Source organism: Sinocyclocheilus grahami, unplaced genomic scaffold, assembly GCF_001515645.1.
Source record: "Sinocyclocheilus grahami isolate Dianchi unplaced genomic scaffold, SAMN03320097.WGS_v1.1 scaffold661.1, whole genome shotgun sequence".
NCBI classification, from domain to species: domain Eukaryota; kingdom Metazoa; phylum Chordata; class Actinopteri; order Cypriniformes; family Cyprinidae; genus Sinocyclocheilus; species Sinocyclocheilus grahami.
Genome location: NW_015505840.1, coordinates 875,217 through 888,470, shown reverse-complemented (window position 1 = coordinate 888,470; position 13,254 = coordinate 875,217). Strand labels below are relative to the sequence as shown.

Below are 13,254 nucleotides of genomic sequence, written 5' to 3'. Positions count from 1 at the left end.
ACACCTCGCTTTTCAGAACGATGAGCTTTGTAAAAATCGACGTGTTTCAAAAAGGCGGGGCATAGAGGAGAAACAATAATGTACAGTATGTGAAAAATAATGTGTTTAATGCATAAACACATTTCATTACACCAAATACACAACATAATGTTCTTTTTAGCAGCATCATATGACCCCTTTAATGCTATAAATTACAACAATAAAAGAAAATTTCATCATGAACAACAAAATCACATTAAACCACAGAAATTCCAAAATGACATTTCCCTTACATTCAACTTCTAAAAGTGCATTCATCTTTGCCATGTTACATTCATTTAGTTGATTAGTGCTATACGCTGTATTAACAAAAACATTAATGGCATTAATAAAAACACTTACACTGACAAGCTACGCAATACTGATTTTGGTGGAAACTCAATAAAAAAAAAAAAAAGCATTTATCGCATTTTGGAACCAAACTCTTCATCTATGATTAAAAAGTAACAATGTAAAGTCATTATATTTTGTTTGGAGCAGTGCAATAGTGTAATACTCTAATATGGAAAATAACTTCCCCTAACTCTGGTAGTGTGTGTTTTGTAGAGTTGATGTATCTATGTTCACCAAGGCTGCATTTATTTGATCAAAAATACAGTAAAAGCAGACATATTGTGAAATATTATTACTATTTAAAATAGTTAAATATAGTTTTCTATATGAATATATTTTAAAATGCAATTAATTCCTGTGATCAAAGCTGAATTTTCAGCTTCATTACTCCAGTCTTCAGTGTCACGTGATCTTCAGAAATCATTCTAATATGTTGATTTGCTCATCGAGAAACATTTCTGATTATTATCAATGTTGAAAACAGTTGTGCTGCTTCAGATTTTTGTGAAAACCGATGGATGGATGCATTTATTTTTTCAGGATTATTTGATGAATTGAAAGTTCAAAAGAACATTTTATGTTTGTAACATCATAAATGCCTTTACTGTCATTTCTTGTCAATTTAATGTCTTTGCTGAATGGAAGTATTATTTCTTTCAAACTTTTGAAAGGTAGTGTAACTTTAAGTCGAATATACAGTTCTGCTCATGAATATCTAGTTCCTGAATGTCTTTCAAAGATTTGATACCAGTAATCTTGATACAATTGATTGAGTCGTTATGCATTTAAATGGACTGGCAAATAATTTAGTGTTATAAACTGTCTTAAGGTTATTAATTCTTGACCACACATGTAGATATGATAGCGATACCCAGCATGCTTTTGTGGGAGATCATTCAGGGCAGATCACTCTGCTGAAACTGGACGAACAGACGTGTTCTGTCATTACTACACTAAAGGGACATGAAGGTAAGACAGCTAAAAATACACACACGTTTACCCTGCTTATTTATATATATATAAAGCCTAATAGAAAAGCTGAAATTGTTTTAGTATTCTGGCGTAATTTTTTTTTTTAATTATTTGTAAAATATAAAAATTAATACATAAAAAATTATAATAATGTTTTATGGTATTAAAGTTAAATCATGAATTTCTGTAAAGCTATATATCTATATCTATAGATATATATATATATATACTTTAACACATTATTTACTTTATTTCTGAGTAATTTATAACTTTAAGGACATCCCTAAAGGTCAAGTTAATTTTATTTGTATGGCTCTTTTCACAATATACATTGTTTTAAAGCAGCTTTACAGAAATTCATAATGGTAATGTAATAATACTTTAATGCCTTATAGTCAGATTTAGTAAAATTTTTGCTTACTTTTGAGCACAGTTTTGTCTCTAAACTAGAGCTTGCTTTTACTCAACACATACATGTGTATCTGAGTGTCTTGTGTGATTGTCTTCACAGTTTTATGAAAGAAAAGAAACTGATTTCACACCTAAACATTTCCTTTAAAGGGGTGGTTGATTGCGATTTCACTTTTTTAACGTTAGTCAGTGTGTAAAGTTGCTGTTTGAGCAGGGGCTTCATAAAAGCAGGAAATGATCAGCGCGTTTCTCAGAGAAGGGACAGAGCTGTGTCGAATAAAGGTAAATTATGTGAAAAATAATGCGTTTTTAAAAAAACAAAACATTAACACATGCTAGACTGCACCCCGTAAACACAATCAAGCCTAGAAAAAAAACAGTGAACCACCTCTTTAACACCCTTCTCTCTGTGTCTGTCTCTCTCTCTGTCTGTAGGTAGTGTTGGTGCGTTATATTGGGATCCGGTTCAGAGGTGGCTGTTTTCCGGAGCGTCTGATAACAGTGTGATCATGTGGGACATTGGTGGCAGACAGGGACGCACATTACTACTGCAGGGACACCAGTGAGAACACACACACACATGCTTGCCAGTAATAACCCGATGAATCACTGCTACATGTGCTACCAGGCTGTAAATGGCATAGAAACCAAGATTGAGAACTATTTTTCCATTTTCAGTTCCATTTCTTATAAAGAAAATTCTGAAAGTGAATGATTTTCATGACGTTCTGTTTCATTAATGGTCGTTGAGCATGTGTAAAATACTTCTATAATACACCGGTTCTGACATATTTCAGCCCACACATTCAAAGGTAGGGATGTAAGAGATAACACACACTCAACTGCTCCTTATCGCAAAATAAATCACTTCAGATTGAGACCTTTACGGGGTTTATTTTGCAATAATGACCGTTTGACTGTACTTTTATCTTCTTATTTCATAGATGCTTACCAAATAAGTAAATAAATGAATGTGAAGGATCGATTTGAGTTTGAATTATTCTATTATGAGAGATTAAAGAGACTGCAGAGTGATGTAAAAGTTGGGGGTCATTTAATAATTAATACTTTTATTAAGAAAAGATGCATTAATTTGATCGAAAGTGACAGACAGTAAAGATGCTTATTTACAAAAGATTTCCATTTCAAATAAATGCTGTTCTTTTGAACTTTCTATTCATCAAAGAATTCTAAAAAAATAAAATGTATCACATTTTTCACAAAAATATTGGGCAGCACAACTGTTTTCAACACTGATAATAATCAGAAATGTTTCTTGAGCAGCAAATCAGCATTTGTGACCCTGGAGCACAAAAGCAGTGTTAAGTCGCTGGGGTAAATTTGTAGCAATAGCCAACAATACATTGTATGGGTCAAAATTATACATTTTTCTTTTATGCCAAAAATCATTCGGATATTAAGTAAAGATCATGTTCCATGAAGATATTTAGTAAATTTCCTATCGAAAATATATCAAAACTTATTTTTTGATTAGTAATATGCATTGCTAAGAACTTCATTTGGACAACTTTAAAGGCGATTTTCTCAATATTTAGATTTTTTTGCACCCTCAGATTCCAGATTTTCAAATAGTTGTATCTCGGCCAAATATTGTTATATCCTAACAAACCATGCATCAATGGAAGGCTTATTTATGTATAAATCTCAATTTCAAAAAATTGACCCTTATGACTGGTTTTGTGGTCCAGGGTCACATATTAGAATGATTTCTGAAGGATCATGTGACACTGAAGACTGGAGTAATGATGCTGAAAATTCAGCTTCAATCACAGAAATAAATTACATTTTATAATATATTAAAATAGAAAACAGCTATTTTGAATTGTAATAATATTTCACAATAATACAGTTTTTTCTGTATTTTAATGCCATCTTGGTGAGCAAAAGAGACTTCTTTCAAAAACATTAAAAAACAAGATTCTTACAACAGTATACAGGAAGTCAGTTGTCTGGGACAGTCAGTCAATCTCTCTCTCTTTCTGTCTGACTCAGTGAGAAGGTCCAGGCGCTGTGGTATCTGCCGCTGACCCATCAGCTGGTGTCCTGCTCTGCTGATGGAGGAATAACAGTGTGGAACATGGAGACAACACGAGAAGAGGTACTTAATACTTATAAATGCTTAAGAAATACTGATATAATACAAGCTCAGATGCACTCGCTGGTCAAAAAGGAAGTTGTTTCTCACACACACACACCCTAAATATTAGAACTGATGATTGAACGTGTCCATGGCCAGATTGTTTAATCGTGAAGCATTGACGAAGTTTCTTGGCGTCGCCATGGCAACCTCTGCATCAGTCATCATTCACATCCATCTCTATGGTTACCGGAAAGGGACTCATACTCAAAATGTCATGGAGTCGTATGTGATCTCTCTTTCTGTAATTCTTTCTTTCAGGCTCCTCAGTGGCTGGACAGCGATTCCTGTCAGAAATGCGGACAGCCGTTTTTTTGGAATATAAAGCAGATGTGGGACTCTAAGACCCTGGGGCTCAGACAGGTACTGAGCGCAACAGTACAGTTAAAAATATAAAGATCCTATTGTGTTTCTCCCCCTCTGACATAAATGTGCATAAACATTTTGATGCTGTTTTGGTCCTATGCATCTGCACTTTAAAGTTGCCTTAAAGCAATAGTTCACCCAAAAATTAAAATTTGCTGAACATTTACTCATCCTCAGGCCATCCAAGATGTAGATGAGTTTGTTTCTTCATCAGATTTGGAGAAATGTAGCATTGCATCACTTGCTCAGCAATGGATGCTCTGCAGTGAATGGGTGCCGTCAGAATGAGAGTCCAAACAGCTGATAAAAACATCACAATAATCCACACCACTCCAGTCCATCAGTTAACATCTGGAGAAGACAAAAGCTGCGTGTTTGAAAGAAACAAATCCATTACTAAGGTGTTTTAACTTTAAACAAACGCTTCTGGCCAAATTATGAATCCATAATAACGCATTCACTGCAGAGCATCCACTGGTGAGCACGTGATGCAATGCTACATTTCTCCAAATCTGATGAAGAAACAAACTCATCTACATCTTGGATGGCCTGAGGATCAGTAAAATTTTGGGTGAAATATTCTTTTAACGAAGCATCTCAGTGCTTCATGACGCAATGCCCGTGTCATTTCCTGTCCCCAGCATCACTGCAGGAAGTGTGGTAAGGCGATCTGTGGGAAGTGTAGTTCTAAACGCTCCACGTACCCCATCATGGGCTTTGAGTTCCAGGTGCGCATGTGTGACGACTGCTACGACACAATCAAAGAGGAAGAGTGAGTTTAAAAAAAAATAAAAAATTATCTTGTTGTCTGTTTGATTCTGTGTTAACACATCAGATGAATTTACTTATTCTTTTGTATTTGCATTTGCGTGCTGCAGTCGGACTCCTCTGGCTACGTTTCATGAAGGGAAACACAACATCGCTCACATGGACATGGACCCGAGCCGAGGACTGATGGTCACGTGTGGGAGTGATCGAGTTGTTAAGGTCACACACTCATGCTTCATCTCTTTTGTTCTTGTATTTTAGTGACTATAAATAGCATATCATCATACAATTAGTGTTATTTCTGCAGAATGCAGTATTTGTATCAACACAGTATGTTTATTGTTATATGCATCGATTATCTAGATTACCTATTACATTTATCCGACTGTTCAGTATATCAACAGATCACACTGCTTGGAACATCATTTCCCACAATTCAGTGCGCTTAACTTTTCACTGTCTCCGATGAAACAGAAATAATATCAGCTTTGATTTTTGATTATTTGATTGAACACCCAGTTTAAATAATTTGTGACAAAATTACATACAAAATAAATAAATGTAAGCTTTTTATTTCAAAGGTGACTATATTAAAGAAAACATTATTGTTTTGAGTAAAACTGTTTTGGGGAATTGAAATAAAAAAAATTCAACTCAAATTAAAATAAAAAAATTGGCCATGGCAACTATCTGAAAAAATAAGTTTAAACTGAAGTACTAAAATTACTAAAAGTAAATACTAAAAGTAAAACTGAAATATTGATTAATTTAAGCTGTATAAAAGTATTGAAAAACTAAAATAATGAAAATGACAAAAGCACAACAAAATTACTATAAGTTAGACTAAACGTTAAATGGAAACTGAAAATAAAAATAATTAATTCAAAATATCAATAAATACTATAATATATAAATAATACTTAAATAACACTGCTAGTAAGGCATCATAGTAAAATATTAATATTAAAAACCTAAATGAAAATTGGACATGTTGCCATGGCAACTAACTGAAATAAGTTTAAGCTGCAGTACTAAAACTGAAATAAAAATTAATTTGTCATATAGAAGTATTTAAGAATAATAAGTAAGTAATAAAAATGACAAAAGCACATAACAGAATTATTCAAACTAAAATGAAAAATGTAAAAAGTTAATTCAAAATATTATAAATATTATAATAGAATATAAATACTAAAATGACACTGCTAGTAAGGCATTATAGTGAAATATTAATATTAGACAAAAAAAATTAGAAATGAAGTAACTAAGTTTAAGCTGAAGTATTAAAATTACTAAAACTGAAATAAAATAACACTGCTAGTAAGGCATTATAGTGAAATAAAATATTAATATTAGACAAAAAACTGAAATGAAAATGAGAAATGTTGCCATGGCAACTAACTGAAATAACTACATTTAATTATTTCTAGAACTGAAATAAAATGAATTAATGCTGTTTAGTAGTATTTAAAACTATAATAAATAAATAATAAAAATGACAAAAGCACACAAAATTACTCAAATTGAAATAAAAAAAATAAATGAATAAAAAAGTACTTCAAAATATGAAATACTATAATAGTTTATAAATAATACTCAAATAATACTACTAGTGTGTTATAGACTATACTGTGCAGTAAGCTTTTCATATTACTTTCATGCCTGAAACGTATGCAGAATAAATTTGCTAATAATTTCATGATGAATGGTGTGAGGATTGTGTTTGATGAATGAAGTCTTCTCCCTTCTAATGATCTGATTGGTCTGTGTGTAGATCTGGGACATAGCGCAGGTGGTGGGCAGCAGTGTAGCGGCGGGATTCTCTCCTCGCTGATTGGCTGTTTCTGAAGGCACCGCCCACACTCCGCAATCAGATGTCATGGAAACGCTCACCTACCTGTCTAACTCTCTCTCGTCCTTCAGCTGTGGAGTCTGTGCAAAACGGACACTTCAACACGGTGTATGTGAATATGTGTGTCATTGGAATGCTCCTTGATTTTATGAATCTGGTCTTCATGTCTCTTATGAGGTATGATGACCTGGATTTGAGCGAACATGAACTCAAGGTACTTCTGAAAGCACAATATTTGCGCCCTTTCTCTCTCTGTGTGTGTGTGTGCGCGTAGCTTCGTCATTACAGGCTGAAGGTTTCTGGCATTTTGTACTTGTTGTATTCCCTCTATCCAGAAGTACCATTCAAACACAGGAAGCATTCCTTCATCCAACATCCTGTTTCTTCTTCAGCCATCTTTCTTGTTTATCCTTTTTACCCTTTTTGAATTTGAATGCTACTACTGGTCATAGTAACCAGCACTCGTGTTACCATGGAAATTAGTGTTCCATAGTAACGATGGAACATTCCCGTACAAACTTGTCGTTTTCCCTCTAAAATGTCAGGCAGGTAGATGAGCAACATTAAGTGTAGCTTAAAATTCATGGAGCATTTTAGGATTAAACGCGTTAAGTTAGTACAGTAGTGTTCAGCTGTAAAACACTATTTATTGCACTAATCATCGTTCTCTTTGATTTAGGGACAAGTTAAAATATGGAAACTTGTTTCTGCCTTGCGAGTAAAAAAAAAAAAAAAAAAGTAATTGCCTTTTTTACTCGCAATTGCAAGTTATAAACTCATAATTGCAAATTTACATATTGCAATTCTGACTTTTTCCCCCAGAATTCTGAGTTTGCATTATTTCTGACTTTTTTTCTCTCCTAATTCTGAGTTTACATCTCGCAGTTCTGTTTGTTTTTTCCCCGCTGTGGAATAAAAATGGTAATTGCAACCTTTTTATCTCACAATTCTGACTTTTTCCTCAGAATTGTATGGAAAAAGACAGAATTGTGAGATATGAACTCAGAACTGTGAGGGGAAAAAAGTCAGAATTGAGAGATTAAAAATTTGCAGTCACTTTTTTTTTTTTTTTTTTTAAATCCCATGGCTGAAACAAACTTTCATTTTAAAGTGATGCTTATCCCCAAAATTGTCAGCATTTATAACATTTACTTATGTCTTTCCAAAACTCAAATCAATTACTTTCAGCTGTGGAACAGAAAATGAGATGTTTAGCAGAATGTTGATGCTGCTGTTTCTATACACTGGAAGTCAATAAGGACTGGGGTTCCAACAAAGCATCATAATATTAGTCCATAAGGCTTGTGCACTATATTACAACTCTTCTGAATCTGTATAATAGCTTCTAAAACCAAAAATGGCAAAAACGAACAATAAAAGTAGTTTTTAAGACCCATTCTTGATATTAATTGTGCAATATTCAACTAAATTAACTTGTTTCTTCTCATTCGCATGTTCGCATTATCTAACTTACCAGTTTGCAGTTGGTTATGTGACAACCAGTGGTATTTTTTACTGATGTCAAACCTGACGAATAGACCTTAGTCAGGGTAGTGCCATATTTACTTGTAATTTTTGACAGGAATGAAAATGAAGCAGTGAGGGACCGATTGTTCAGCGAAAGAAAGGTCTTTCTGAGAAAAAAAAAAAAACCTTCTAAAGAGAAAACTCTTAAAAGTTTCTGAAAGTGCGTAAGTTTATTGTTTATTTCAATATGGCGCCTAATCTGACTAAGGTCATTATATGCAAATGAGATTTGAGAGATGCGTTGGAGGTCGGGAGCTTTAACATTTCGGTCTTTTCCTGTCAAAGCTATGGTATGGCTTAAGATGACTTTGGAATATAAATTTTTCTGTATTTAACAGGTTTGGAGCGATGTAAGTAAGTGGTGACAGAAATGTCGTTTTGGGTGCACTGTTTCTTTAAATAGTTATATTTCTTCTATTTCAAAACGCCTTCAGATTTGGCGCGTAAGCTTGAAGCTGGATGTTTTAAGTTTACGCACGACTCACAATTAACGTCACATTGGCCAATGAGAAGAGAGAATTCCAAGCTGTTTACAAACATTATAACTGACCAGCGCTGTTTATGTTTTACTTTAGTTCTTTCTTTTCATCTTGACTCTCTCCTCACATTTTCTCTTTTTCACTCGGCTGTCACATTTCTCTCAGTCGTTCTCCCTCGTTCATTGTCTTGCCGAGTTCTCTGTTCCTTGCACTGAATTGCACAGTCTGTGTGTGTTCGTGATCTGACGGTACAAACGGCGTGTGCGAGTGTTTGCATTACATTTGCATTACTTTCACTTTTAAATGGCTGATTCGTGCCTGTGTAAAGCACGAATTTCATATAATTTCATTCCCATTCATAAGATTTTCCCTGCTGAAAAAACAGCATATGCTGGTTAGGTATGTTTTGAAGCATGGCTGCTGGTTTAAGCTGGTTTGAGCTGGTTTAAGTTGGTCCTTAGCTGGTCATGAGCTGGTTTAAGCTGGTCATGTACTGGTCCTGAGCAGGAGCTAGCTGTTTAGGACCAGCACATGACCATCTTAAACCAGCTCAGACCAGCTCAAACCAGCTTAAACCAGCAGGCATGCTTCAAAACATACCTAACCAGCATATGCTGTTTTTTTTTTCAGCAGGATTGTAGCTGATTTTCCTCATTTAATGTAAAAATCAAACAGGGTGTGAAATGTAAGAGCTGTTTGTATGACATCGTTGTTGTGTGTGACATAATTTTTGTGTCATTTATTTGGAAAGATACTGACGACGATTATAATTTCTCATCAGGGAACTGAGGGAGTTCTGTTTTCTTTTTGTTAATTATTTTTCCTTCATTTACCATAAAAACTTGCTGTGTGTCAAGGGTGAATCTCGCGAAATCTGTCAAGAATATGTCGTGAGATTCATCCCCGGAAAGATTTAAAGTCATTTTTGATTCGAGTTATTGCTCTTATGTGTCCTTAACATCTATTGACGCTTCAGGGAGTCACACGTTTAGCCGAGATCGCGGTTCAGTTTAACCACCATGTAAAATCACACGCACTGTTTTCTTGATCTTCAGATGTTGAAGACATTCAACACGCTTCTAATGATCAAACCCTAAAACTGTAAATAACTCTAAATGACTTTGAGATCTGTTTTTCTATGTGCTTTTTCTAAAACTTACTTTACTTCAGTAGTTCCGTAATGAAGTATTATTCTCCCTCTATATACCAAGTTGAGCTGAAACGTCTGTATTTTTCATACAAGAATCTTCTGCCACTAATATGAAAACTGACGTAAGTCTTGATGCTGACTGGTAGTTTCAGCCCAGAGATGAATGAAATATTAAAATAAAGATCTATGCTGTATCTCATGTAAGAGATATGGATCTTCTGGTCATTTAAATCGCATGTTAAAGTTCTTTCTTGTTTATTTTTTTTAATGCTTATGGTGAACTCTAAGGGAAATGGTGATGGAAAATTGTAAGATGGGAGGAAAAAAAATTACATTGCAGTGCTTTTGTGTTCACTCAAAAAAAACCTGATAAATATTTTGAGATGGGTGGAAAAAACATATTTTAATGCTTTTGCGAGTGAATGCAAAGTTGCTTGGGGGAATGCAATATAATTTTACAGCAAGAATTAAACTTTTAGTAATTGCCATATATATATAAGATTTGCATTGTTATATTTTTATGTATATATATATATATATTTGCCATATACACCAGTGTTATTTTAGGAAAATTGAGCTACTATTAAATTTTTATTAATGTTTTTTGTTTTCTTTATTAGTAATTAACTTGTGTTTTTGCCATTTTTTTTTATTTAAATATGTCTATAGTTTTTATTTTTATTTCATTTTCACTTTTAGTTGTTTAAGTACATCTAGTTAAACTAAGTGAAAAGAAGAAATGCTTTCTTGGAAACATGGAAAAAATATTTTTATATTTTATTTCAGTTAATGTTTATTATATTTCAAGTAACACATTAAAAAAATATATATAATTGAATTTATTTAATACACGAGTTTCACAATTTGAGTTGAATTACTGAAATAAATGAACTTTTCCACGACATTCTAATTTATTGATATGCACCTGTACTGTATGCATACAGAGAGCAGGTTAATTGATTATATATGCCTCTGTAGAAGCCATACGTCTGATTTCTCCCAAATTCAGAAGAACTGCATTACCCATCATCCTGAAGCAAAATGCACCAATCAGAGAAGTCACTTACCATGGAAATGATAATCAAGGCCACAACAGTGAGTGTTTGCAGTCGCAAGTAACTTCTAATGGTTACGTAATCTGAATATTTCTGAGATTTAAATATGCGGCTAAAATATAAAATATATATATATATATATATATATATTACAGTTATTAAATTGTACTTTGTGAGAACAAAGAGAGCTTAAGGCAACACACTACATGCAAAACCTTTTTCTTTTTTTTCCAGGCACTAGTTAATTTTGAGATTAGACTAGTGGAAATAAAACATCAAAAATACACATTTATTTTATTACACTTTATTTGCGTCTGCAGATTTCACCTACAATGCGTATCTTTAAAGGCCATTTTCTCAAAATAATTTTTTTTCTCCACTTTAGTATTATTTACATACACAAAATAATTTACAGTTTTATCTATTTTCTGAAGGTTTTTACAAAGGGGGTTGTTCATATATAATTCACCTGATTTGTGAACATTTTATCCCTACATTTTTTTTTTGTCTGTTTACAGTATTTTCTGGTTTATGTAGTGATTATAGATCTCGAAAATCCCATCTGTAAAAACCTAATATGTCATTAAAATTAAACAGGAATTTTGAACCTGGCTTTATCCAATGTTCAGATTTATGTTCTGGACATTTATGCAAATTAGTGCATTTTTATTATCTAAAGCCTCATTAGTATGTTTACATTTCATAAAACTTGTAATACAAAAACTGTTCCTGATGTACTGCGATTAATCAACTTGAGAAAACTCTGAAGATATCTATTATTATTAGTTCATTTTTACTCTATTCACCAGTAGTCTTGCCTTAAAGTCTGAGTAGTGGCTGTTTGGTTTTCCCAGTCCCAAAAGGTCATAAGGTCACTAAGTTCACGCCGGCCGTGTCTGGCACAGAAGCTCCGCCCACTACAGCTGCACTGGAGCTCCGCCAACTCTCTTTTCCCTTTCTTGATCTTTCTCGCTCTTTCCTTCTCCTTTCATCCTCCTTTTGCTATGCTCTGATTCTCTCTTTCATTTTCATTGTCCAGTCTTTCTTTGTACACATTGTATTCTCCTCGTCTTCTCTCTACTGCTCATGCTTTTCTTGCTTTCATCAGTGTCTTTCATCCATTCTTTGTCTCCTGAAAGGCTCACTTGTTTCATATGGAAACAGATGGATGCCTTATTGGAGGAGATGGAGAGAAAGACAGCAGCTCGGTTCCAAAACCTAGTGCGCTCCCTCATTGCCCACTGCCTACATAGGCAGCTGCCTTCTAAGGGAGCATCCTAACTGACATGGTGCCTCATAAGGGACTGGTTTGGAACGCTCTACACAGGCAGCAATTTTGTGCACCACAGGAAAGTCAACACATAATTGATTCCAATTTGACTTTTGCATGTTGCTATGCTCATGCAGAAACTATGGAAGCTTGTTTCCGCCACGGAATAAAAATATAAAAAAGTTAATTGCGACTTTTTATCCCAACCGCGAGTTATAAAGTCGTAATTGCGAGTTTACATCTCAATACTGACTTTTTTCCTCATAATTTTGTTTACATCTCACAATTCTGACTTTTTTTCACTCATAATTCGGAGTTTACATTTTCCAATTCTGACTTTGTTTACATGACATCAAGTAGACATCATGCAGTTGTGAATTCCGAGTTCACATCTCACAATTCTGACTTAAAAAATTCGGGCAAAAACATTGTGAGATGTTAACTCCATCTACTGGGAAAAAAAAGAGATTAAAATTGCAAGATGTAAACTCAAAGTCAGAACTTTGAGAAAATAGTTTGTGAGATACAAACGTGAAATTCTGGAAATAAACGTTCATAGCATAGTCTAAGATGCATAACACGCACAAATATTGTGTAGTTTCTAATTACACAGATGTTTTTATTCAGATTTTTCAGTACTAAAAGAAATAGCAGTACATTTGTCAGAATATTGCCAAGCAACTTGTCACAATGCATTCTGAGATTGCTATCTTTGCAAAAGATGCAATGCTGCCTTAATATTTAACAAAAAAGTGAACAATACCTAAAAACATCAATTCAAAAGTTGCTTAATCTAATTTTAAAAATGCATGCACTTTTATGGATATTAGAGCATTACTTTAGAAACATGTTAATGCAGCTCTCTTGCAATCAG

At 33.8% G+C, this 13,254-nt stretch overlaps 2 protein-coding genes across 3 annotated transcripts in view; both read left to right on the top strand.

Moving 5' to 3' along the window:
• Positions 1-5,278, top strand: part of LOC107558841 (glia-derived nexin-like) — a 29,105-nt gene extending 23,827 nt beyond the window's left edge. Inside the window, exons 11-12 of one of the 2 annotated variants that reach the window (XR_001605528.1) lie at positions 2,168-2,182; positions 5,267-5,278. The gene's annotated coding sequence lies outside the window, so the exon portion shown is untranslated. Of the gene's footprint in view, positions 1-2,167; positions 2,183-3,742; positions 3,765-5,266 lie in introns of those variants that run through there. The other variant, XM_016242530.1, reaches the window with a different exon arrangement.
• The window catches only part of wdfy1 (WD repeat and FYVE domain containing 1), a 17,774-nt gene extending 10,139 nt beyond the window's left edge, over positions 1-7,635 (top strand). Inside the window, exons 6-12 of the mRNA XM_016242504.1 lie at positions 1,229-1,341; positions 2,191-2,317; positions 3,769-3,874; positions 4,175-4,276; positions 4,921-5,051; positions 5,158-5,266; positions 6,822-7,635. Coding sequence (XP_016097990.1) covers positions 1,229-1,341; positions 2,191-2,317; positions 3,769-3,874; positions 4,175-4,276; positions 4,921-5,051; positions 5,158-5,266; positions 6,822-6,881 — 748 coding nt within the window. The 3' untranslated portion in view covers positions 6,882-7,635. The remainder of the gene's footprint in view (positions 1-1,228; positions 1,342-2,190; positions 2,318-3,768; positions 3,875-4,174; positions 4,277-4,920; positions 5,052-5,157; positions 5,267-6,821) is intronic.
• Positions 7,636-13,254: the final 5,619 nt, after the last annotated feature.